General features: G+C 43.7%; 1 protein-coding gene across 4 annotated transcripts; it reads left to right on the forward strand.

Moving 5' to 3' along the window:
- LOC111976369 (enhancer of polycomb homolog 2) lies at positions 1 to 26739 on the forward strand. Of its 4 annotated transcripts, none has more exons than XM_024005158.2 (14): positions 2 to 420; positions 8422 to 8581; positions 15250 to 15395; positions 15579 to 15785; positions 17198 to 17346; positions 20930 to 21059; positions 21303 to 21521; positions 21639 to 21722; positions 22857 to 23005; positions 23168 to 23490; positions 24180 to 24301; positions 24503 to 24653; positions 24906 to 25203; positions 25431 to 26739. In XM_024005158.2, the coding sequence occupies exons 1-14, from the start codon at positions 268 to 270 to the stop codon at positions 25501 to 25503; spliced, it is 2364 nt and encodes a 787-aa protein (XP_023860926.1). In that variant the 5' UTR covers positions 2 to 267; the 3' UTR covers positions 25504 to 26739. The 4 variants fall into 4 exon arrangements, with proteins under 4 accessions (XP_023860952.1, XP_023860926.1, XP_023860944.1 ...); XM_024005176.2 differs by having other exon boundaries at positions 25415 to 25501; XM_024005166.2 differs by having other exon boundaries at positions 25384 to 25470.
- Positions 26740 to 27318: the final 579 nt, after the last annotated feature.

Raw genomic sequence — 27318 nt, forward strand, 5'->3', positions numbered from 1 at the left:
CTGTCGGGATTGCTCAGGCGCTGTGGACATGTCCGCCATGTTTTTCATGGCACTGGGAGTGGATCACCCGAGAAAAATAGCTTCTAAATCCAGTTAAACTCGACCAGAAATGGCTTTTCGCATTTGATTTCGACCGAATGGTTACCAATGAATCCTACTATTGTGAAATCAACCGAGTCCCTTGTGGATTTATACCGATTTTCTTAGCGAATTCTGGCGGGATACATGTTTCCTTCGCGTTCTATGTGAGTGCGATAGGGGCAAACAATGAGTAAACTATCGTTCCGAGCGCGAGCGCTAGACGCCGCCAAACCTCTCCCCATATACCGCAACAAAGACCTTCCAGACCTAAATGACTGCGTTTCGATCAACCGGGCTGTGCCGCAGATGCCTACGGGGATGGAAAAAGAAGAAGAATCGGTAAGAAAATGTTTACATTTAGAAATCTTAAAATAATTTAATGTGCACAGTAGTGCGATTGTATTCTTGATGTATTTACGCAACATTTTGTACGTATGTTTGTTTATTTATGCTGAGGTCCCGTCATTTCACGCTCGTTGCGTAGCAAATCGTAGTCTTTACGCCATGTATACTCTCATAGCGTAAATGACTAGGTTTGCTGATGATTGGTAGTGCTTTCTTCGACTACTGACGTAAATGATTTTACGTACATTTTATTGGTGACTTGCGCAATGTTGCGATTGATAACAAACGTGCGGTGTAGTAACAAACTAAGCAAACTTGCCGTCAATGCTTTCTCATCCAACATTTTATAAACTTTGCAAAAAAAGGAACGTCCTCTCACTGCCAACTGCATTTATTTTCAGCAAACTTAACATGTGTAAATATTTGTATGAACATAAGATTCAACAACTGAGACATAATCTGAAAAAATTGTACAGACATGTGACTAACAGAAATTGAATAGTGTGTCCCTGAACAAAGGGGGGGTCAAAATCAAAAGTAAGTCAGTATCTGGTGTGGCCACCAGCTGCATTAAGTACTGCAGTGCATCTCCACCTCGTGGACTGCACCAGATTTGCCCGTTCTTGCTGTGAGATGTTACCCCACTCCTCCACCAAGGCACCTGCAAGTTTCCAGACATTTCTGGGGGGAATGGCCCTCACCCTCTGATCCAACAGGTCCCAGACGTGCTCAATGGGATTAAGATCCGGGCTCTTTGTCTTGCAGGAAATCACGCACAGAACGATCAGTATGGCTGGTGGCATTGTCATGCTGGAGGGTCATGTCAGGATGAGCCTACGGGAAGGGTATCACATGAGGGAAGAGGATGTCTTCCCTGTAACGCACGGCGTTGATATTGCCTGCAATGACAACAAGCTCAGTCCGATGATGCTGTGACACACCACCCCAGACCATGGAGGACCCTCCAAATCGATCCCACTCCAGAGTACAGGCCTCAGTGTAACGCTCATTCCTTCGATAAATGCAAGTCCAACTATCACCCCTTGTGAGACAAAACCGCGACTCGTCAGTGAAGAGCACTTTTTGCCAGTCCTGTCTGGTTTTGTCCGGTGGGTTTTGTGCCCATAGGCGACGTTGTTGCTGGTAGTGTCTGGTGAGGACCTGCCTTACAACAGGCCTACGAGCCCTCAGTCCAGCCTCTCAGCCTATTGCGGACAGTCTGAGCACTGATGGAGGGATTGCGCGTTCCTGGTGAACTCGGGCTGTTGTTCTTACCATCCTGTACCTGTCCCGCAGGTGTGATGTTCGGATGTACCGATCCTGTGCAGGTCTTGTTACACGTGGTCTGCCACTGCGAGGACGATCAGCTGTCCGTCCTGTCTCCCTGTAGCGCTGTCTTAGGCGTCTCACAGTACGGACATTGCAATTTATTGCCCTGGTCACATCTGCAGTCCTCATGCCGCCTTGCAGCATGCCTAAGGCACGTTCACGCAGATGAGCAGGGACCCTGGGCATCTTTCTTTTGGTGTTTAGAAAGGCCTCTTCAGTGTCCTAGGTTTTCATAACTGTGACCTTAATTTTAATAAAAATATATTGAACTTTTTATTTAACTCTGCAAGTCAGTTAAGACCAAGTTCTTATTTACAATGACGACCTACCCCGGCCAAACCCGGACGATGCTGGGCCAATTGTGTGCTGCCCTATGGGACTCCCAATCACGGTCGGATGTGATGCAGCCTGGATTTGCACTGAGATGCAGTGTCTTAGACCACTGCGCCACTTGGGAGCCCAAGTGAGCTGTTAGTGTCTTACAGTTCCATAGGTGTATGTTCATGAATTGTTTATGGTTCATTGAACAAGCATGGGAAACAGTGTTTAAACCCTTTACAATGAAGATCTGTTAAGTTATTTGGATTTTTACGAATTATCTTTGAAAGACAGGGCCTGAAAAGGATGATTCTTTTTTTTCTTAGTTTATATTTCTGAAGTAATAGTTAGCTAACTAGCTTACCAAATATAGTCCCTAGCTACTTGTCTTAGAGGCCAATGAGTCTCTTTTCACTAAGAAAGTAACGTTAGCTAACGTACTAATACTAAGCAGGAGATGTGTGGGTGACAGATTTTATTTATTTTTTTATTTCACCTTTATTTAACCAGGTAGGCTAGTTGAGAACAAGTTCTCATTTGCAACTGCGACCTGGCCAAGATAAAGCATAGCAGTGTGAACAGACAACACAGAGTTACACATGGAGTAAACAATAAACAAGTCAATAACATGGTAGAAAAAAGAGAATCTATATACAATGTGTGCAAAAGGCATGAGGTAGCAATAAATCGAATAATTACAATTTAGCAGATTAACACTGGAGTGATAAATCATCAGATATCATGCAAGAAGAGATATTGGTACTGGTGTGCAAAAGAGCAGAAAAGTAAATAAATAAAAGCAGTATGGGGGGTGAGGTAGGTAAATTGGGTGGGTAGTTTACAGATGGACTATGTACAGCTGCAGCGATCAGTTAGCTGCCGGATAGCAGATTTTTAAAGTTGTTGAGGGAGATAAAAGTCTCCAACTTCAGAGATTTTTGCAATTCGTTCCAGTCGCAGGCAGCAGAGAACTGGAAGGAAAGGCGTCCAAATGAGGTTTTAGCTTTAGGGATGATCAGTGAGATACACCTGCTGGAGCGCGTGCTGCGGGTGGTGGCCATCGTGACCAGTGAACTGAGATAAGGCGGCACTTTACCTAGCATAGCCTTGTAGATGACCTGGAGCCAGTGGGTCTGACGACGAACATGTAGCGAGGGCCAGCCGACTAGGGCATACAGGTCGCAGTGGTGGGTCGTATAAGGTGCTTTAGTAACAAAACGAATGGCACTGTGATAAACTGCATCCAGTTTGCTGAGTAGAGTTTTGGAAGCTATTTTGTAGATGACATCGCCGAAGTCGAAGATCGGCAGGATAGTCAGTTTTACTAGGGTAAGTTTGGCGGCGTGAGTGAAGGAGCTTTGTTGCGGAATAGAAAGCCGATTCTTGATTTGATTTGGATTGGAGATGTTTGATATGAGTCTGGAAGGAGAGTTTGCAGTCTAGCCAGACACCTAGGTACTTATAGATGTCCACATATTCTAGGTCGGAACCGTCCAGGGTGTGATGCTATTCGGGCGTGCGGGTGCAGGCAGCGAACGTTGAAAAGCATGCATTTTTTTACTAGCGTTTAAAGCAGTTGGAGGCCACGGAAGGAGTGTTGTATGGCATTGAAGCTCGTTTGGAGGTTAGATAGCACAGTGTCCAAGGAAGGGCCGGAAGTATATAGAATGTTGTGCGTCTGCGTAGAGTGGATCAGGGAATCGCCCGCAGCAAGAGCAACATCATTGATGTATACAGAAAAGAGTCGGCGAGAATTGAACCCTGTGGTACCCCCATAGAGACTGCCAGAGGACCGGACAACATGCCCTCCGATTTGACACACTGAACTCTGTCTGCAAAGTATTTGGTAACCAGGCAAGGCAGTCATTAGAAAAACCGAGGCTACTGAGTCTGCCGATAAGAAATGGTGATTGACAGAGTCGAAAGCCTTGGCCAGGTCGATGAAAACGGCTGCACAGTAATGTCTTTTATCGATGGCGGTTATGATGTCGTTTAGTACCTTGAGCGTGGCTGAGGTGCATCCGTGACCGGCTCGGAAACCGGATTGCACAGCGGAGAAGGTACGGTGGGATTCGAGATGGTCATGATCTGTTTGTTGACTTGGCTTTCGAAGACCTTAGATAGGCAGGGCAGATGGATATAGGTCTGTAACAGTTTGGGTCCAGGGTGTCCCCCTTTGAAGAGGGGGATGACCGCGGCAGCTTTCCAATCCTTGGGGATCTCAGATGATACGAAGGAGAGGTTGAACAGGCTGGTAATAGGGGGTGCGACAATGGCGGCGGACAGTTTCAGAAATAGGGGGTCCAGATTGTCAAGCCCAGCTGATTTGTATGGGTCCAGGTTTCCAGCTCTTTCAGAACATCTGCTATCTGGATTTGGGTAAAGAGAAGCTGGGGAGGCTTGGGCGAGTAGCAGCGGGGGGGCGGGGCTGTTGGCCAAGGTTGGAGTCGCCAGAAGAAGGCATGGCCAGCCATTGAGAAATGCTTGTTGAAGTCTTCGATTATCACGGATTTATCGTGGTGACCGTGTTACCTAGCCTCAGTCAGTGGACAGCTGGGAGGAGGTGCTCTTGTTCTCCATGGACTTTACAGTATCCCAGAACTTTTTGGAGTTAGAGCTACAGGATGCGAATTTCTGCTTGAAAAAGCTGGCCTTTGCTTTCCTGACTGACTCGTGTATTGGTTCCTGACTTCCCTGAACAGTTGCATATATCGCGGGGGCTCTTCGATGCTATTGCAGTTCGCCACAGGATGTTTTTGTGCTGGTCGAGGCAGTCAGGTCTGGAGTGAACCAAGGGCTATATCTGTTCTTGGTTCTGCATTTTTTAACGGAGCATGCTTGTCTAATATGGTGAGGAAGTAACATTTAAAGAATGACCAGGCATCCTCAACTGACGGGATGAGGTCAATATCCTTCCAGGTACCCGGCCAGGTCGATTAGAAAGGCCTGCTCGCAGAAGTGTTTTAGGGAGCGTTTGACAGTGATGAGGGGTGGTCGTTTGACCGCAGACCCGTGGCGGATACAGGCAATGAGGCAGTGATTGCTGAGATCTTGATTGAAGACAGCAGAGGTGTATTTGGAGGGCAGGTTGGTCAGGATAATGTCTATTAGGGTGCCCATGTTTACGGATTTAGGGTTGTACCTGTGTGTTCCTTGATGATTTGTGTGAGATTGAGGCATCAAGCTTGGATTGTAGGACTGCCGGGTGTTAAGCATATCCCAGTTTAGGTCACCTAACAGAACAAACTCTGAAGCTAGATGGGGAGCGATCAATTCACAGATGGTGTCCAGGGCACAGCTGGGAGCTGAGGGGGGTCGGTAGCAGGCGGCAACAGTGAGAGACTTATTTCTGGAGAGATTAATTTTTAAAATTAGAAGTTCGAACTGTTTGGGCATAGACCTGGAAAGTATGACAAAACTTTGCAGGCTATCTCTGCAGTAGATTGCAACTCCTCCCCCTTTGGCAGTTCTATCTTGACGGAAAGTGTTATAGTTGGGTATGGAAATCTCAGAATTTTTGGTGGCCTTCCTAACCAGGATTCGGACACGGCAAGGACATCAGGATTGGCAGAGTGTGCTAAAGCGGTGAGTAAACAAACTTAGGGAGGAGGCTTCTGATGTTGACATGCATGAGGCCAAGGCTTTTTCGATCGCAGAAGTCAACAAATGAGGGTGACTGGGGACATGCAGGGCCTGGGTTTACCTCCACATCACCCGAGGAACAGAGGAGTAGTAGGATGAGGGTGCGGCTAAAGGCTATCAAAACTGGTCGCCTAGAGCGTTGGGGACAAAGAATAAAAGGAGCAGATTTATGGGCGTGTAGAATAGATTCTGGGCATAATGTGCAGACAGGGGTATGGAGGGGCGCGGTACAGCGGAGGCAAGCCCAGGCACTGGGTGATGATAAGAGAGGTTGTATCTCTGGACATGCTGGTCTCAATGGGTGAGGTCACCGCATGTGTGGGGGGTGGGACAAAGGGGTATCAGAGGTACGGAGAGTGGAACTACAGGGTCCATTGCAAACCAAAACAATGACAATGAAAACTAGCCTGAACAACAGTATGCAAGGCATATTGATATTTGAGAGAGACATACAATAAGGCATAAAGTGATTGCAGGTCTTGATTGGGAGAGCTAGCTAAAACAACAGTAATAACAGCAGCAATAACAGGGTGCTAGTCTGACACAGCAACAACAGGTAAAAAATGGCGATGACTAGGCAGAGAGGTCGGATTAAATACACACAGATCCTGAGTTAAAGCACAGAGCCGACAGGTAAGACACAAATAAACAGAATGGAGTACCGTGAATTAATGGACAGTCAAGCATGCATCAGCTATGTAGCCAAGTGATCATAGTGTCCAGGGGGCAGCCGTAGATGGAGCAGAGGAGGCCTCCACTAAGCTAGCACGCGGCGTGTAAAGTTAGTAGCCCGGGGGTGTCTGTCAGACAGAGGCTGCTCAGACGTGTGTTTTCGACAGAGAATCCAAGCAGCAGATGTGCGATGCAAAGAAGGTTGATGAAGTTGTAAAGATGTTTGCTAACTGGTGCTAGCTTCGTGGCAGTGCAGTGGCACTAGCTCTTCAGCTAGCCGGCAGATGGCCTAGCTCGAGGCTAGCTCAAGGCTAACTGGTGCTTGCTTCGGGACAGAGGTGTTAGCCAGTAGTAGCCACTCGTTGCAGCTAGCTAGCTGTGATGATACGGTGTAATTGTCCAGAGCTTGCGTCAGAATCCGGTGATGTGGTAGAGAAAAAGCAGTCCTATATGCTCTGGTTGATATCGCGCTTGCAGCTAGCTGGCAGATGGGCCTAGCTCGAGGCTAGCTCAAGGCTAACTGGTGCTTGCTTCGGGACAGAGGTGTTAGCCAGTAGTAGCCACTCGGTTGCAGCTAGCTAGCTGTGATGATACGGTGTAATTGTCCAGAGCTTGCGTCAGGAATCCGGTGATGTGGTAAGAGAAAAAGCAGTCCTATATGCTCTGGGTTGATATCGCGCTGCAGCTAGCCGGCAGATGGGCCTAGCTCGAGCTAGCTCAAGGCTAACTGGTGCTTGCTTCGGGACAGAGGTGTTAGCCAGTAGTAGCCACTCGGTTGCAGCTAGCTAGCTGTGATAATACGGTGTAATTGTCCAGAGCTTGCGTCAGGAATCCGGTGATGTGGTAGAGAAAAAAGCAGTCCTATATGCTCTGGGTTGATATCGCCTTGCACAGACTGCAGTTATCGGCCCGGTATTGAAGCTGGCTGTGTCCGAGTTAAGGGCGAAGACCGCAGCAGTGGCTAACTGACTACTAGCTAGTAGCTAGTTATCTGGCTAGCTTCTGATTGGGGTTACGGTTCAAAAGTATATAAAAAATAGCAGGTCCGTACCACATTGGGTGAGGCGGAATGTAGGAATGTATATTCAGTTCCTAGATGGAAAGTGAAATTAAAATAAATACGAAATGTATACGAAAAATACGAATACTATTTACACGGGACAAGACAGGACAAAGACACATCCGACTGCTACGCCATTCTTGGATAAAGATAGGAAGCCAAGGCGCCATAAATGAGCCATGGCACACTTGTAGACTAATGTAGCTAGCTACTTCTCTTTGATCTGTATTATTGTTAGATCAGTGCAGATTTAGTATTGCCTGCAGTCAGTCCAACAGCACTAAAATGAGCCCTACACCTTTCAAGTTGTTGCAGGAGGCTGCTGTTGGTTTGCCTGTGCAGCCTATGAACCGATTCCATACAGGGTATTTGCTGACGAGACTGTCTTGTCTACTGACTGTACAGCATATGAAAGGCATCCTTGCTGTCATGATATGCAAACATGGTAGTTTTTGATTGAAGATAAAGTGGCCAATTCCAAAGTAACAGAATGCTGCCGAGACTCAGATCTTTCACTTTAAAATGTATGTCAAACAAAAACCAATAATTGCAAAATTAAACAAACCGTGCAACTCAGCAAAAGGACTACTTTTACAAATGTCCACAACATTTAACAAAAAAACATTTTACTTAAAGAACAGTGCCTGATTCAAACATTGGTAACAGAATGACAGCACAATCATTCTGTTAACAAACTTTGTATCTGCATTGGTTTTTGTTTGATATGTTTTAAAGTTAAATCTGATTCTCAGCATCATTCTGTTACCATGTACTTGTCCTAGTAGGTTTTTACTATTAAGTAAACACAGGATCAAGCTTTCTGCTCACTCTTCTTTCTACCTCTTCTCTCCCTTACTCCCTCTCTCAATGTCTCCTTCGCTCTCTTCCTCTCGCCCTCTAATAGACTCTGTCTCTTTTTGTCTGAATTGTGCCAATACAGGTTTTCTAAACATGTCAATCTTTCTCTCCCTCAGGAGCACCATCTCCAGAGGGCCATCTCTGCTCAGTCGGTTTTCAGGGAAAAGAAGGAGAACATGGTCATCCCGGTGCCAGAGGCGGAGAGCAACATCACTTACTACGACCGTCTCTATAAAGGAGAGCTCAGGATCCCCAAACAGCTCTTCCACATCCAGCGTGAGTAGCATTTTCTTGGCAGCAGCTTCTGTAGGCTACTCCCCCTCCCATCCAACTCTCACACACACTAGGGCTGGGTGGTATACTGTATTTTATGATATACCGGTATTGATGCAGGGACCGGTTTGGGTTTTTACTTCTATACCGGTATTTGAATGTTTGTTAAATATGGTACTCCATGGGTAATGTCAATTTTTATAGTTTACTTTGCTACTTGAGTCATCGCTCTCCGCTCTTTCTCTCCGTGCCACTTTCCTCACAGACCTAGCCACGCCCCCTGTCACGCAAGGAGCGTATTTGATGTTCCTCAACCATGAGACACTTGGTTTCAGCCTGCATGGTCAATGCAGCACATGCAACAATGTTGATGACAACAATGCTGTATTCACTTTGCTTCTTAATATAAATCCACTAGCGTTCTATAATGACACTATTAGTTTGTCTTTTCTTAGCAAGTTGCCCTAAATCTTGTGAGACACTAATTGTTAGCTGATAATGCTAATAGCTAGCTAGCTAATAAATGTACTGGGTAAGAGCAAACTTAGCTAGCTAATACAGCCTGATAATAACAGTGATGGTGTAGACCTAAATCAGCATGTTGTTTGTGCAACAGTATCTTCTAAATCAAAGAGGAATATGCAAAGCTAGAATATGTTAGCTACATGAAGTAGCTAAGAGAGAACATGCAATGTAGCCAAAGCTTATAGGGTCCCCTAGGAAACACTAATCCACACTTTAGTTCCTATCCTGTCACAACTCCTCCCTGGCTTTTTAATTTGTTGTCATCTCAAACAACACTGTTTTCAAAGTGCCCACTATTATATTCTAACTATAGAATTAGAATAGTAAGTCAAATCACAATTGCAACATTTGGTTCAAATAAGTCCTAGATTATTTATTTGCACATATTGTGCAGCCCTACATGGCAGTGTGGAAATTATCTCAATTGAACAGTGGTGTAAAGTACTTAAGTAAAAATACTTTCAAGTACTAAAGTCGTTTTTTTTTTGTATCTGTACTTTACTTTATTATATTTATTTTTGGCAACTTTTACTTCACACATTCCTAAAGAAAATACTGTACTTTTCACTCCATACATTTTCCCTGACACCTAAAAGTACTCTTTACATTTTGAATGCTTAGCAGGACAGGAAAAGAGCCAATTTCATGCACTTGTCAAGAGAACATCCCTTGTCATCTACTGCCTCTGATCTGGAGGACTCATTAAACACAAGTGCTTTGCTTGTAAATTATGTCCGAGTGTTGGAGTGCGCCCCTGGCTATCCCCGTAAATATAAGAAAAAGAAAATGGTGCCACCTGGTTTGCTTAATATAAGTAATTTGAAATTATTTATTCTTTTACTTTTGATACTTAAGTACATTTTATCAATTAAATGTACTTTTGATACTTAAGTATATTTAAAACCAAATACTTTTAAACTTTTACTCAAGTAGGATGTTACTGGGTGACTGTCAATTTTACTTGAGTAATTTTCTATTAACGTATCTTTACTTTTACTCAAGTATGACAATTGGGTACTTTTTCCACCACTGCAATTGAGTGCAGGAAATGCAGAAATGATAAGTGCTGAAATTTGTTTTGGTTGAAGTTGAATTGAACAGTATAAAACAATCAGAATGGAGAAAGACTAATTGAAATCATTAAGAATGTATGTGTTGCCACCCTAGGATCACTTACTTCTCATAAAGCAAATGTAGAACTTTTATTTTTCAAAAACTAAAAATACTGTCGACCTGGCCCGGGTACTAATCGACCTGGCCCGGGTACCCTGGATGGATATTGACCTCATCCCGTCAGTTGAGGATGCCTGGTCATTCTTTAAAAGTTACTTCCTCACCATATTAGACAAGCATGCTCCGTTCAAAAAATGCAGAACTAAGAACAGATATAGCCCTTGGTTCACTCCAGACCTGACTGCCCTCGACCAGCACAAAAACATCCTGTGGCGAACTGCAATAGCATCGAAGAGCCCKCGCGATATGCAACTGTTCAGGGAAGTCAGGAACCAATACACGCAGTCAGTCAGGAAAGCAAAGGCCAGCTTTTTCAAGCAGAAATTTGCATCCTGTAGCTCTAACTCCAAAAAGTTCTGGGATACTGTAAAGTCCATGGAGAACAAGAGCACCTCCTCCCAGCTGCCCACTGCACTGAGGCTAGGTAACACAGTCACCACCGATAAATCCGTGATGATCGAAGACTTCAACAAGCATTTCTCAATGGCTGGCCATGCCTTCCTCCTGGCGACTCCAACCTTGGCCAACAGCCCCATCTGAGATCCCCAAGGATTGGAAAGCTGCCGCGGTCATCCCCCTCTTCAAAGGGGAGACACCCTGGACCCAAACTGTTACAGACTATATCCATCCTGCCCTGCCTATCTAAGGTCTTCGAAAGCCAAGTCAACAAACAGATCACTGACCATCTCGAATCCCACCGTACCTTCTCCGCTGTGCAATCCGGTTTCCGAGCCGGTCACGGGTGCACTTCAGCCACGCCAAGGTACTAAATGATATCATAACCGGCATCGATAAAAGACAGTACTGTGCTGCCGTCTTCATCGACCTGGCCAGGCTTCGACTCTGTCAATCACCATATTCTTATCGCAGACTCAGTAGCCTCGGTTTTCTAATGACTGCCTTGCCTGGTTCACCAACTACTTTGCAGACAGAGTTCAGTGCGTCAAATCGGAAGGCATGCTGTCCGGTCCTCTGGCAGTCTCTATGGGGGTACCACAGGGTTCAATTCTCGGGCGACTCTTTTCTCTGTATATATCAATGATGTTGCTCTTGCTGCGGGCGATTCCTGATCCACCTCTACGCAGACGACACCATTCTGTATACTTCTGGCCCTTCTTTGGACACTGTGATAACCAACCTCCAAACGAGCTTCAATGCCATTCAACACTCCTTCCGTGGCCTCCAACTGTTCTAAACGCTAGTAAAACCAAATGCATGCTCTTCAACCGTTCGCTGCCTGCACCGCACGCCCGACTTGCATCACCACCCTGGACGGTTCTGACCTAGAATATGTGGACATCTATAAGTACCTAGGTGTCTGGCTAGACTGCAAACTCTCCTTCCAGACTCATATCACACATCTCCAATCCAAAATCAGATCTAGAGTCGGCTTTCCTATTTCGCAACAGAGCCTCCTTCACTCACGCCGCAAACTTACCCTAGTGAAACTGACTATCCTACCGATCCTTGACTTCGGCGATGTCATCTACAAAATGCCTTCCAATACTCTACTCAGCAAACTGGATGCAGTTTATCACAGTGCCATCCGTTTTGTTACTAAAGCACCTTATCGACCCACCACTGCGACCTGTATGCCCTAGTCGGCTGGCCCTCGCTACATGTTCGCCGTCAGACCACTGGCTCCAGGTCATCTACAAGGCTATGCTAGTAAAGTGCCGCCTTATCTCAGTTCACTGGTCACGATGGCTACACCCACCCGTAGCACGCGCTCTAGCAGGTGTATCTCACTGATCATCCTAAAGCCAAAACCTCATTTGGGCGCCTTTCCTTCCAGTTCTCTGCTGCCTGCGACTGGAACGAATTGCAAAAATCTCTGAAGTTGGAGACTTTTATCTCCCTCAAAACTTTAAACATCTGCTATCCGAGCAGCTAACCGATCGCTGCAGCTGTACATAGTCCATCGGTATATAGCCCACCCAATTTACCTACCTCACCCCCCCATACTGCTTTTATTTCCTTTTGCTTTTTTTGCACACCAGATCTCTACTTGCACATGACCATCTGATGATTTACCACTCCAGTGTTAATCTGCCTAAAAATTGTAATTATCTGATTTATTGCCTACCTCATGCCTTTTGCACACATTGTATATAGATTCTCTTTTTTTCTTTTTTTCTACCATGTTATTGACTTGTTTATTGTTTACTCCATGTGTAACTCTGTGTTGTTGTCTGTTCACACTGCTATGCTTTATCTTGGCCAGGTCGCAGTTGCAAATGAGAACTTGTTCTCAACTAGCCTACCTGGTTAAATAAAGGTAAAATAAAAAAAATAAAAAATAAACTGTCAAATACCGTCCAGTTTTTTAAAAATACCGTGATATAATATCTTGGCCGTATCGCCCAGCCCTAACACACACATATTCACTCAGAGGACAACTGTTGACAAGCCATCAAATGGTTTCTGAAATGTCGCTTGCCAAATCTGAATATTGAATCTTTGAGCAGCCCATCAAGCTACCACATCTTTGGCTGTCTGACAGCAGAGGTTGTAGAGCAGGGGCGACCAAACTGGGACAACGTTTGGTTTGGCCCACCAGAAGGTTCCGATTTTATTTATTTAATTATTATATTTTTCTGCTAACTTCGTCGGGGTCTCAACTTATTGTTGAGAATTAGAAAAGTAGAATACAGAAGGTGCGATATCGAAATTTGGTAGTGCATCTGCAGTGTTCCACTTATGTCTGTCACTCAATTAGCCCATGTCAACTAAAATAAATGTAATTGCTAGATACGGTAATCTAGCCAGCTATCTAAACCTTGTAGTAATCGTCACCAAATTACCTACCGGGCACGCAGGGCATGTGCCCATGTCCAAGGGCCCCACATTGATCTTGTTAGTCATTCTCACTCAGATATCATGTGAACATGGCATAAGTCATTGCAAAATGTGTACAATTGCAGGAAATTAACTTTAAAACTGAAAAAGTTTCTCTGCCCCATGGCAAAATGTGTAGAATGGAAGGAAATTACCAGGTGAAACTGGAAAAAGAATATCCACTGCCAAGAGGGGGATCGCTAAAAATGTTTTGCCCATGAGGTGGGTGGGCCCCCCAACCTTATCTCACTTAGGGCTCCCCAAAACGGTGTAGGCACTTCTGCCTTACATTTACATTTTAGTCATTTAGCATATGCTCTTATCCAGTAGTGAGTGCATATTTCTTTTTACATTTTTGAACTTGTCCCCTGTGGAAATCAAACRCACAACCCTGGTGTTGCAAGTTCCATGCTTCCCTAATGTTTTCCTGAACTTTCTAATACCTTTTCTGATGCATTTCAGTGACTTACTGCTGCAAATACAAATTGTTACCTTTCCCATATTTTAAGTCATTTGAAACATTCAAGTTATTAGCCTTATGGGTTCATTTATTTGTTTATCCATCTTTAATACTGGTAATGTTTTAATACTGGTAATTAGAATGTGGTGTTATGTGTCAAGTTACAGTGCATTCGGAAAGTATTCAGACACCTTCACTTTTTCCACATTTTGTTACATTACAACCTTATTCTAAAATTGATTACATTATTTTTCCCCTCAATCTACACACAATACCCCATAATGACAAAGCGAAAACAGATTGTACGATTTTTTTTAGCAAAGAAATAAACAGAAATACCATATATACATACGTATTCAGACCCTTTGCTATGAGACTCGAAATTGAGCTCAGGTGCATCCTGTTTCCATTGATCATCCTTGTGATGTGTCTACAACTTGGAGTCCACCTGTGATACATTAAATTGATTGGACATGATTTGGAAAGGCACACACCTGTCTAAATATGGCCCCGCAGTTGACAGTGCATGCCAGAGCAAAAACCAAGCCATGAAGTTGAAGGAATTGTCCGTAGAGCTCCGAGACAGGATTGTCGAGCCACAGATCTGGGGAAAGGTACCAAAAAATGTCTGCAGCATTGAAGTTCGCCAAAAACAGTTTAGAAGAAGTTTGGAACCACCAAGACTAACTAGTGCTGGCCGCCCGGAATCGGGGGAGAAGGGCCTTGGTCAGGGAGGTGACTAAAAACTCGATGGTCACTCTGACAGAGCTGTGGAGATGGGAGACCGTTCCAGAAGGACGACCATCTCTGCAGCACTTCACCAATCAGGCCTTTATGGTAGAGTGGCCAGACGGAAGCCACTCCTCGGTAAAGGCACCTGACAGCACGCTTGGAGTTTGCCAAAAAGGAGTCTTAAACCATGAGAAACAAGATTCTCTAGTCTGATGAAACCAAGATTGAACTCTTTTGCCTGAGTGCCAAGTGTCACGTCTGGAGGAAACTTGGTATCGCACCTAGGCAATACCATCCCTACAGTGAAGCATGGTGTTGGCAGTATCATGCTCACGAGACTAGTCAGGATTGAGGGAAAGATTAACTAACTGAGCAAAGTACAGAGAGTTCCTTGAATACTTGTGATATGTGATATTTAAGTTTATTTAAAAAATAAAATGTTTTTGCTTTGTAATTATGGGGTGTTTGAGAAAAAATAAATGCATCTAATTTAGAATAAAGCTGTAACTTAACAAAATGAAGGGGTCTGAATACTTTCCGAATGCACTGTAAATGGCTAGAATTGGGTTGTTTGAAGTGTGATTTTATGATTTCTAAAAAGCCCTTGTTTCAAGATCCTAAGCTATGGTTTACATTTTTAATATTTCTAAGTAGATGTCTGTTTGTTCGGCCCAACACTGAGATTTTTGGGGGCCCACCAAGCCCAAAAGTTTGAGCACCCCTGTTATAGAGCAATTGATGTAAGTTGTTACAAAATCACTTTCACAAGATGAAATCTGTCCTCAGCCAACCAGCTGTACTCGATTAGAGGCCCTACACTAATGAATTTGCACCAAGAAMACCTTTTTTCTGACCTAATCTGATCCTCTTCCTCTTCTCATAGCCCTGGGTCTGGATAATGAGCAGCCAGACTATGACATGGACTCAGAGGATGAGACCCTCCTCAACAGGCTCAACCGCAAGATGGAGATCAAACCCATACAGTTTGAGACCATGGTAGACAGGTTGGAGAAAGCCAGCGCAAACCAGGTAACATAACACCCTCCATCTAGACCAGCAGCAGTTATCAAGAGAGCTTCTCTGTGCTAATAGAAGATTTACCGTTTTAATGCCAGAGGGCCTGGATGTAATGTTGCTTTAAGAGGCTTTGCTCTGGAAAATAATCAAGGAAACACTGTAATAAACTAAACTTCCATCTCTGTATGCTCACAGCTGGTCACTATCACAGAGGCCAAACTGCTACTGAACGAGGATGACTACCTCCTGAAGTCAGTGTACGACTACTGGGTGAGGAAGAGGAAGAACTGCCAAGGCCCGTCGCTCATCCCCCTCATCAAGCAGGAGAAGAGAGACGGCTCCACCAACAACGATGCCTATGTGGCCTTCAGACGGCGCACAGAGAAGATGCAGACCAGGAAGGTGAGAAAGGAGAATCACATGGCTTGGACTGAAAGTGTGTCCCCTCACACTTCGATTAGATGCAGTTTCAGTATCGGGCAATAATTGTCTATTCTTTCCAGGTTTGGAGCCTTGCACAATTTAATTTATCATTGTGTTGCAAGTCATTTGTTTCATGTTAGTCCCATTTACATTTTACTCATTTAGCAGATGCTCTTATCCAGAGTGACTTACAACCGCAATTAGGGTTAAGTGTCTTACTCAAGGGCACAACGACAGATTTTCACCTAGTCGGCTCGGATTTGATTCAGTGACCTTTCGGTTACTGGCACAATAATCTTAACTGCTATACGCCCCATTGATGTGCTCTCCAAAAAAAATTATGAATATCTCTGTACCCTAACTCAGTCAGGACCTCTGCAGACCTACTAACCTGCAGGTATTTTGTGTACCATGCATGCAATTTGAGCTCAAAGTACGCTGGTACAAAAAACTTCCCAAAAATAGGCTTTGAGTTGGCACATAGTGGAGCTGAGCCAATCAGAGGACTTGGGCGAGGAGACAAAAAGTCGTCCCCCCCATCGTCGTCGTAGTACTATTTTTCTCCCTCGAGCTTGATGGCAGCTCTCCACTTCATCTGTTGATACAACTGATGTGTGAGGAAAAGGGTAGGGGAAATGGAGAACAAACTGTTTGCTCAATACATGTTCCAAAATTGTATGTGTTGGTTAAGCACAACCACTATTATTTCATTGTTAGCGCCTTAGCTAAGGTGTCATTAAGACAAAGGTAGTTAGCTCCATAGTCAACTAGGCGAGCACACTTTCTTGCCCGCACAAGCTTTGATCTAAGCAACGGTAGAAGGCACGACCGCATTGACGAGCAAAGAAGCGTGCAGTGTTGCAGTGGTTCATTGTGGGTCACTGCGTGCATGGAAACAGACATGGCAGAGAGAGCTGTTCCACTAAAAACCGTCCTTCACGGGAAGTTATTTTAGACTGTTAAAGATTAGTAGGCCTATCTTAATTAATCAGCTCTTGATCTGTCCTCTTGAAATAGCTGCATGTCAACAGTATTTGGCTGCTAATGATGTGATAATAGTGACAACAAAACATGTTGAATGAATAGTAGTCAGACCTGATGGATGAGGTCAGGGATGGAGATCTGAAACCAGCTCATACAGGCCTAGTTCAGTTGTTTGATATTCCAGATAGCCAACAGTAAACTAGACTACTGCATTGCATCCTGTAATTGAATTATTCTGAATTTTTAATTCAGGCCAGTTTACATTTTCACTKAATTTCACCTAGAAAGTGTGTAGTGTGTGCCGGTGGTACTCTTAAATTCTTTACGGTTGGCAAGTCTGCCTCTGTGTCGGCTTGATGATCCTGAGGGTTTGTATAGTTGTTTGACCGTGTCTCTCTCTTGTTCAGAACCGTAAGAATGACGAGGCGTCCTATGAAAAGATGCTGAAGCTCCGGAGGGAGTTCAGCCGCACGGTCACCATCCTGGAGATGATCAAGAGGAGGGAGAAGAGCAAGAGAGAGCTGCTGCACCTCACACTGGAGGTGGTGGAGAAAAGGTGAGCCTTAAAAGCATTGGGGGGAGGGTTAGAGGGATGGTAGCCGGTATGTGTGTGAGATTGTTTGCCCTGTTTCTTATGTGTGTGTGATTGTAGCCAGTGTCTTATTAGTGATACATGGTGTAACCCAGCAGGGGTTCCTGTGTCAGAGCAGACTAGAGGTCATGCTGAGTGCTATAATTAATTTATTTTATTTAACTAGGCAAGTTGGTTAAGAACAAATTCTTATTTACAATGACGGCCTACCCCGGGCCAAACCCTAACCCGGACGACACTGGGCCAATTGTGCGCCGCCCTGTGGGAACTCCCAATCACGGCCGGTTGTGATACAGCCTGGAATTGAACCATGGTTAGGTTTTGTAATGACGACTCTAGCACTGAGATGCAGTGCCTTAGACCGCTGCGCCACTCAGGAGCCCTATATTGCAGTTCTCACTTAGTTTCTAACACTGTAACACACTTCTTCTAGTCCTCGTGCTAAAAGAGAACAGCCTGTCCTTACATGTTGTTGATGAGTACTGTCAGTCAATATGAATGATGGACAAATTACTGCAAATTGCTGCCTTTTTTCCCTCCCATCTGTCTTTTTTACCCTGTACAGTGGCTTGTAAAAGTATTCACCCCCTTGGCATTTTTCCTATTTTGTTGCCTTACAACCTGGAATTAAATTTTTTGGGGGGGGTTGTATCATTTACAAAACATGCCTACCACTTTGAAGATGCAACATATTTTTTGTTAATAAAACAAGAAAACTTGAGCGTGTGTAACTATTCACCCCCCCCCCAAAGTCAATACTTTATAGAGACACCTTTTGCAGCAATTACAGCTGCAAGTCTCTTGGGGTATGTCTCTATAAGCTTGGCACATCTAGCCACTGGGATTTTTGCCCATTCTTCAAGTCAAACTGCTCCAGCTCCTTCAAGTTGGATGGGTTCCACTGGTGTACAGCAATCTTTAAATCATACCACAGATTCTCAATTGGATTGAGGTCTGGGCTTTGACTAGGCCATTCCAAGACATTTAAATGTTTCCCCTTAAACCATTCAAGTGTTGCTTTCGCAGTATGCTTAGGGTCATTGTCCTGTTGGAATCTGAACCTCCATCCCAGTCTTAAATCTCTGGAAGACTGAAACAGGTTTCCCCTCAAATGTCCCTGTATTTAGCGCCATCCTTCAGTTCTGACCGGTTCCCCAGTCCCTGCCAATGGAAAAACATCCCCACAGCATGATGCTGCCACCACCATACTTCAATGTGGGGATGGTGTCCTCGGGGTGATGAGGTGTTGGGTTCATCCCAGAAATAGTGTTTTCCTTGATGGTCAAAAAGCTCAATTTTAGTCTCATCTGACCAGAGTACCTTCTTCCATATGTTTGGGGAGTCTTTTGGCAAACACCAAACATGTTTGCTTATTTTTTGGGGGGACACTCTTCCTTAATGCCCAGCTCTGTGGAGGGTATAGCTTAAAATGTTCCCATGGACAGATACTCCAATCTCTCCTTTGGAGTTTTGCAGCTCCTTCAGGTTTATCTTTGGTCGCTTTGTTGCCTCTTATTAATTCCCTCCTTGCCTGGTCTGTGAGTTTTGGTGGGCGGCCCTCTCTTGGCAGGATTGTTGTAGTGCAATATTCTTTCAAATTTTTAAATATTGGATTTAATGTTGCCTGTGGGATGTTTCGGGATATTTTTTTATATACTTCTCCACAACATTTTGGAGAGCTCCTTGGTCTACATGGTGCCCCTTGCTTGGTTGGTGGTGTTGCAGACTCTGGGGCCTTTCAGAACAGGTGTATATATACTGAGATCATGTGACAGATCCTGTGACACTTAGATTGCACACAGGTGGACTTTATTTAACTTCTCTGGGATATGTAGGACGCTAACGTCCCACTTGGCCAAAAGCCAGAAAAAATGTAGCGCGCCGATTTCAAATATATTACTAAAAATCTATCTTTCATGAAATCACACATGAAAGACACCAAATGAAAGCTACACATGTTGTGAATCCAGCCAACATGTCTGATTTCAAAAAGGATTTACGGCGAAAGCACACCAAACGATTATGTTAGCTCAGTACATAGCCACAGAAAAACACAGCCATTTTCCCAGCCAAAGATAGTAGTCACAAAAAGCAGAAATAGAGATAAAATTAATCACTAACCTTTGATGATCTTCATCAGATGACACTCATAAGACATCATGTTACACAATACATTTATGTTTTGTTCGATAATGTGCATATTTATATCCACAAATCTCGGTTTACATTGGCGCCATGTTCAGAAATGCCTCCAAAATATCCMGAGAAATTGCAGAGAGCCACGTCAAATAACAGAAATACTCATCATAAACTTTGATGAAAGATACATGTTTTACATAGAATTAAAGATACACTTGTTCTTAATGCAACCGCTGTGTCAGATTTCAAAAAAACTTTGCGGAAAAAGCACACCATGCAATAATCTGAGACAGCGCTCAGATATAACAACATTTCTCCGCCATGTTGGAGTCAACAGAAATACGAAATTACATCATAAATATTCCCTTACCTTTGATCTTCATCAGAATACACTCCCAGGAATCCTAGTTCCACAATAAATCGTTGTTTTGGTCGATAATGTCCATTACTTATGTCTAAGTAGCTACTTTTGCTAGCATGTTTAGTGCACATGTCCAAACGCTCGCGCAGATGCAGGCGAACTCGGACGGAAACTTCAAAAAGTTATATAACAGGTCGAATAAACTGGTCAAACTAAGTAGAGAATCAATCTTCAGGATGTTGTTATCATAACTATCCAATAACGTTCCAACAGGAGAATTCCTTTGTGCCTCTAGAAGTTATGGAAAGCAAGACGATATCGTTTGGAATGCGCGTGACCAGGAACTGGCATTCTGCCAGACCAATGACTGAAACACCTCCCATCCGGCTCAACATCACAGTAGAGGCTTCATTCCACGTTCTACAGACTGTTGACTTCTAGTGGAAGGCGTAGGAAGTGCAAACAGATCCATATCTTACAGGGAATTTAATAGGCGATGAGTTGAACATCGACCAGCCTCAGAATTCTCACTTCCTGTTTGGATTTTTCTCAGGTTTTTGCCTGCCATATGAGTTCTGTTATACTCACAGACATCATTCAAACAGTTTTAGAAACTTCAAAGTGTTTTATATCTAATAGTAATAATGCTCTGCATATATTAGCATCTGGGACAGAGTAGGAGGCAGTTCACTATGGGCACGCAATTCATCCAAAAGTGAAAATGCTGCCCCCTATCACAAAGAAGTTAACTAATTATGTGACTTCTGAAGGTAATTGGTTGCATAGATCTTATTTAGGGGCTTCATAGCAAAGGGGGTGAATACATACGCACGCACCACTTTTCCATTTTTTTTTTAACAAATGTATTTTTATTTCACTTCACCAATTTAAACTTGTGTGTATGTACATTACATGAAATTCAAATAAAAATCCATTTAAATTACACATTGTAATGCACCAAAATAGGAAAAACGTCAAGGGTGATGAATACTTTTGCAAGGCACTGAATGAATGTGTTCCTATTATTTGTCTGTTGTTTCCATGTAGATATCAGATGGGTGACTTTACGGGTGAAGTCCTCAGTGAGGTGACGGTCCCTCTGGCTGAGAAGCCCGTCTACACTGCTCCAATCACTCTAACGAACGGGAACCGCCATAACCATAAAGCTGAGATCAAGGTAATATAAGGGCTTATATCAACCATAACATTACCTCAACTTTTACCTGATGTTTTTACGTTTGACATTGAAGCAGTTCAGAAGAGGGGATGCTGCAGGATGCACCGGCAGCACACTGATTACGTTTCAAGAACTTGAATGCAGCAATGACCTCTTAACTCTGGACATTTTACCATGAATAAATCTTGTCTGTCTGGCTCTTGACACTTCACAACGTCTAATTCCATGATCTTTCTCTTTCAGACGCACAAGTCCGGTAGTCTCCAGCACCATGGGCACCACCACGTCTCGGCGAAGAAGGAGGATCCCTTTGACTTTGTCAGACCAAAGAAGAAGTACGCCAGGCGGGACCCCCTGTGCCGCCCTGGCAGGCCCACCAAGCGCCAGCACATCGTTAACAAGGCCGATATTAAACAGTATGACTTCCACAGCTCTGGAGAGGAGGAGGAGGACTACCCACTGGTCAGTACCTCTGAGAACAGGGTCCTGATGACAGTATCATAGTGAAGTTCATACATTGTCTTATTTGGTTTGTGAGCAAGTATGTATTTTGAAGTCTTGTTTTTTTGTCTCTTTCAGTCTCCACCATCAGAACCAGATGAGGAGAATGATCCAGATGGTGCATTTGCCTTCAGAAGGAAAGCAGGCTGTCATTACCTTGCTGTGAGTCTCACTGCAATCAGAAGTGCAATTAAAATATATTCTCTCACATTCAGTTCCGATTCCACACATTATTACAGGGGGGTATTTGCTTCCAGAAATCTGCATTTTCAAAACGTAGACCATGAAAAAAATCTGCGTTTTAAACAATTTAGTTTGCGTTTTATACCATTTCACCTGCGTTTWATATTGAAAGTCAATAATGGCCGTGTCCGAATCCCCATAATAGTTTATGACATACTTAAACTGCATACTATGTGCTCATCGCCACATTCTATTTAGCATGTACCGTTGAGTAGAAAGTATGCTGTATGCCACGGCCGCAACGCAGGAACGACTCCTGGCTGGCTGAGTAGGTGATGCTGGGCCTGTGTGCGGGTGGGTTTTTCCAAATTCAACAGACATGCATCACATTAACCAGCCTGATAATAGATAATTTCCTATTTGATTTCCTCTAAACTCTGAATAGAATAAGAATGGAGTTATAGGCCTATTTAGGTTGGTTACAGGCAGACTATCACATTTGGCCTATACCCTAGCCCATATACCCTTTTTTTCACCTTTATTTAACCAGGTAGGCTAGTTGAGAACAAGTTCTCATTTATAACTGCGACCTGGCCAAGATAAAGCAAAGCTGTGCGACACAAACAACAACTCAGAGTTACACATGGAATAAACAAACATACTGTCAATAACACCATAGAAAAAGTCTATATAAAAAAAGGACTAAAGACAGAACCAAATGATCGGTTTCTATTTCAACATATTTATTAGTGAAGCCAAAGTTCTGTAACATTTATACATTAAATCAAATAGCCTAATACACACCAAAGCTTTTCAAATGTTCAAATCAAAATGCTAAATTGAGAAGTGCAACTGAAGCACAAAATTATTCCTTTTGAATTCGTGATTTGGAGCCAACCCTGACTGAATCTGAGCGGAATTTACAATAAGAAGCATTTTAGCATTTCTTTTCTACATGAAAATGCAATATCCTGTGTTAATGCGACCCCTGTTATTGGTCTGGCAAAATTGTGGTATTGGGTCTAGTCTGTGGGTAAGGTGAGGTACTGTCTGTATGATACTGTGCTGTAGGTAGCCTAAATGAGTAACTGTTTCCTCTGCCTGTCTTTACAGCCCTTTGTGGACCAGAGCTCTGGCCTTCTGTGGGATCACCCTGAGCTAGCAGGGCTAGATGCCCTGCGTCACCGTCACTCCCTTACCGCCCTCTCTGTACCCCAACGCTGTGTCGGACTGGCACGCAGGAGGGTGGGGCGGGGTGGCAGGTAACCAACTCCTCTTATCATCCACCTATCTATCTCCTTTTTGGTTAGGTATTCTGTTGTTTTATTAAGGGCCAATGATACATGTTAACTCACATTGTGATTTCTCTGAATGAAATCTGATTGAATTGTCACTAAGATTCCACAAATTCCCCCTCTCCTCAGGATCCTGTTGGATCGGGCTTCATCAGACCTGGACAGCGCATTAAAGCAGCTGGACTCAGCCGTCGCCACATCCTGCTCCTTCACCAGGCCTTGTGCCCCAGACCTTACTGATCCCTGGCCCTCCCCACAGAACCACAGAAATATGCCTGGCTCTGCCTCTTCACTGGCAGACATCGTGAGCAACATCCAGGCCCTGAGGTGGCGCTGTTTCAGACCTAGGCCCACCCAGGGTGACGGCAGTGGTGACACGAGGACGGGCAGATCTTCCATGGATACCACGTTGTCTGGAGGGCTGTTGGTTCACTCCAAGAGAAGTGGCAAAGGTAAGCTCCTCCTCAACCCCACCCCATGGTGATTCTAAAGTCCACCCCTCTGTTTCTATCTCACATCGGCCTCTGCATTTATATGTTGGAACCAAGCCTGTCCCAAAAATAATTTAACTGTATAGGCCTAGTTTCCATGTTGGCTGTATTTTTTAATTGTGCTGCTTGTGGAACACATTTGGTTCTCCATTGAAAATAGGCAGGTCAGATGGGTTTGTTTGTATTTGGTGGTTTTCTTTTTCCCTGTCAGCCCCCTGGTTGCAGGCTGTCATCACGTTTCTCAACAGTAACTGTTCTCAGGACTGTCAGCAAGTGTTGATTCATAACTCCCAGTCAGACATGATTTGTGCAGGGAAGTGGAAAGGCTGCCACTGAACCGTAGACTGTTAGGGGGTTTGCACTTCAAGGAACTTCCAGTCAATCAGTTGTGGCCTTCACTCACTCCTAGCTGCATTTTCTGGTATTGCTCCACTATGACCCCTAGTGTTAGGGAGTGGTAACCCAGGCAGTCTTCATCTCCTCGCCATATTTTCCTCCCTTCAAAGATTACTACAGTTCTCCATCTGCTCATCTTCCCTCCCTTCTTGCTGTGTACTTTCCCCCTCTCTGTCTCTCTTTCTTTCTCTGTCGCTCTCTATCTCTCTCTGTGTCTGTCTGATGGTCTTGTCCCTATTCTCCTGTACTGACAGGAGGCATCACAGAGGAGCAGTACCAGGTACATCAGCAGGCTCTGGCCCAGATGCAGAAACAGCAGCTGAAAGCTGCTCCTCCCCAGCAGCATTCCTCACTGCCAGAGCGACAAAACACACAAGTACACACACCGTCTTTCACCTCTTCAAAGATAACTGTATATACACAGAATTCCTAATGACTTCGGTCCAGTAGGTGGGGCAGAAAACATTGTCATATCCATTTATATGTTGGTAGGTTGCAAACAGCTCAGTGTATGTATGTTTTGATGTATGTTATGGCAGTGTTATATTCTAAAGACTGTACTAATATTGTGTTGTAGACTTCTGGCTCCACTGATTGCATCATATCGAAGACTCTGGACTCGGCTAGCGCCCATTTTGCGGCATCAGCTGTGATCAGTGCATCAGGCCAGGTCAACAATGAGAATAAATCACACAATACCAGCGTCAATGGGGTTGTCCAGCCTTCAGGTGAGCTTTGGATGAACATGTCGTCTAGATTAGAATGTCATACATTTTAAATCTATGGACTTCTCTCGGATATTCTATTGTAGTTGGGTACCATAGTGGAGGCAAATATTGGAGGATTGAAAAAATACTTATTGTTTCTGATCGGGGGATGCTAAATGACCATCCCACCTCATTAATTTACATGTAAGGTATGTGCTTATTCAGGTAATAGGCCTACTCAGGTTTGACGGTGTCATATCACCTCTCCTGCAGGGACCTCCAGACCTCTTCACTCCACCAGCACATCCCAGAGCGGCACAGGGTTGGACAGGTCAGGTCTTACCTCCTCCAGCGGAGGCCCTCTGCTACCTGCCCACTCCACCTCCTCCTCGCCTCAGTCTCTGCCCAACCACCGGGGCCACGGCAGTGCTGTCTCCCCTGCCCACCACCAACACAACGCCAGACCCTCTGCCCCCTCGCCGTCTGCCTTAAAGCTGGCCACCGTGGCTGCCAGCAGCCTGGACCGCGTGGCCATGGTGACGCCCGCCTCTGCCATCGGCAGCATGGCCAGGTAAGACCAGAATACATTTCACTTGTATGTATTTTAGTATGTCCATAACTTCTGCCTCATCAACACACAGAATATATATCCGTATGTCCATTACTTCTGACCTGTCCAGCAATTACTAGATTCTTAATTTCTTGTTTTTTCATTTAGAATGGCTGATATACATTTGTTTTCATTTTCCAGGCATATGTATCTGAATAATGAATTACTATAGTTATTCATTTTTGTAGGGATACTCACGAACCTGAGAGACATACTTTGAACGGCATATCAGAGACCACAGTACCAATGGAGGTGACATAACCCACTCCCTTCCTCCTCCCTCATCGCCATTCTGCTCAGACCGGTGAATGTGACAAACAGAACGCAAGCTCCAGCCCCAGCCACCAGAGGGCACGCGTATACAAGGACCTATACAGAATCGAGCATATCAAAAAAATTATAACGTGTCAATATTATAAATGTACATTTTGTAAATTGGGAATATCACTACCTTGTAAGATAGTATATTTGTATCATTAGTATGTTTTCTTTTTTTCTGTTACGTGAATTCTAGTAAATTTGACATCATGCTTTTGCACTTGAAAAATGCAAACAATATATAGTACATGTGAAAATGCAAAAAAAACGTTTGTTGGGATCATGAGCATGAACCACGGATCCTGTATCACTCATTTTACCACTATTTATTTTGCAATGTTTACATTTTTGTATCTCTACAGACGAAACAAATCAGCAAAATATGGACATCGGTCTTGCTAGCATATTTGGTTCTTGTGCTTTTTTTCTAAAGATGGAAAAATGAGCCTGATTTTGATTTGGTTTCACAAATTGAATAGTTATGGTCTTTTGTAAGTAGATTAGCAGTGGCATTTTTTCCCCCTTCAGACAAGTATTTTCTGTTACTTTGTCAGTTGTAACAGGAATTGATTGTCTTTTTAATTTTTTATTCAGTTTTCTTTTCCTTTTTCATTCAATGCCGAATTTTCCAAAAACAATGAAGAAATCTTAAAAATGAGCCATTCTCCATACAAACCTATTTATTTACATTTAAATCCAAATGACAAATAAATGCATCCTAAAATCAATCTGCAGATGTAAAGCAAGAATTTTTTATAATATATTTGCCTTTTTTAAACGGGTAGGGAGTTTAAGCCAATGAACAGTACACAGGTATCTTACCATTCTATCTGTTATGTATTGCGCTGTATAATCTTGCACATTACTTGGCAACTCTTTGAACGACTACCCCTTTGGATTGGGGGGTGCACATCAATATTTTGGGGTATTTTTTTTCTTCTTTGGTCAAGGGGCAAGTAACATGTTGAAACGATGTCTGATGGTCAGTGATTGACCTCCCCTGTAGATTAGTGTAGTTGATGTAGTGCTGTCCTGTAGAGATATTAGAAACATGTTTAGATAATTAGTAATGCCTAGTGTTCATGCACTATTTCTTCAGACATACATTTTCCCCTGTTACTTGTTCTTGGAGTGTTTCAGAAAAAAATGCTGGGAAATAAATAAATATATCTATACATATCAGTATAACAACTCTCTTTCCTTTGGTTTACGCCATTTCTTCACCACTCTTCTTTTACAGTGAGTTACAGTACCAGTCACAAGTTTTGACACACCTACACATTCCAGGGTTTTTCTTTATTTGTACTATTTTCTACATTGTAGAATAATGGTGAAGACATCAAAACTATGAAATAGCACATGGGATCACGTAGTAACCAAAAAAGTGTTAAACAAATGAAATTACACTGCTCAAAAAAATAAAGGGAACACTTAAACAACACAATGTAACTCCAAGTCAATCACACTTCTGTGAAATCAAACTGTCCACTTAGGAAGCAACACTGATTGACAATAAATTTCACATGCTGTTGTGCAAATGGAATAGAAAACAGGTGGAAATTATAGGCAATTAGCAAGACACCCCCAATAAAGGAGTGGTTCTGCAGGTGGTGACCACAGACCACTTCTCAGTCCTATGCTTTCCTGGCTGATGTTTCGGTCATTTTGAATGCTGGCGGTGCTTTCACTCTAGTGGTAGCATGAGACGGAGTCTACAACCCACAAGTGGCTCAGGTAGTGCAGCTCATCCAGGATGGC

This window comes from Salvelinus sp. IW2-2015, linkage group LG2, assembly GCF_002910315.2.
Source record: "Salvelinus sp. IW2-2015 linkage group LG2, ASM291031v2, whole genome shotgun sequence".
In the NCBI taxonomy this organism is placed as follows: Eukaryota; Metazoa; Chordata; class Actinopteri; order Salmoniformes; family Salmonidae; genus Salvelinus; species Salvelinus sp. IW2-2015.

Bases quoted from the DNA above. Each gene is read 5' to 3' on its own strand.
- LOC111976369 (XM_024005158.2), top strand. From the start codon at position 268: ATGAGTAAACTATCGTTCCGAGCGCGAGCGCTAGACGCCGCCAAACCT. The intron at 15,396-15,578 runs GTAACATAACAC...GTATGCTCACAG, and splicing joins AGAAAGCCAGCGCAAACCAG to CTGGTCACTATCACAGAGGC. The intron at 23,491-24,179 runs GTAAGCTCCTCC...CTGTACTGACAG, and splicing joins CTCCAAGAGAAGTGGCAAAG to GAGGCATCACAGAGGAGCAG.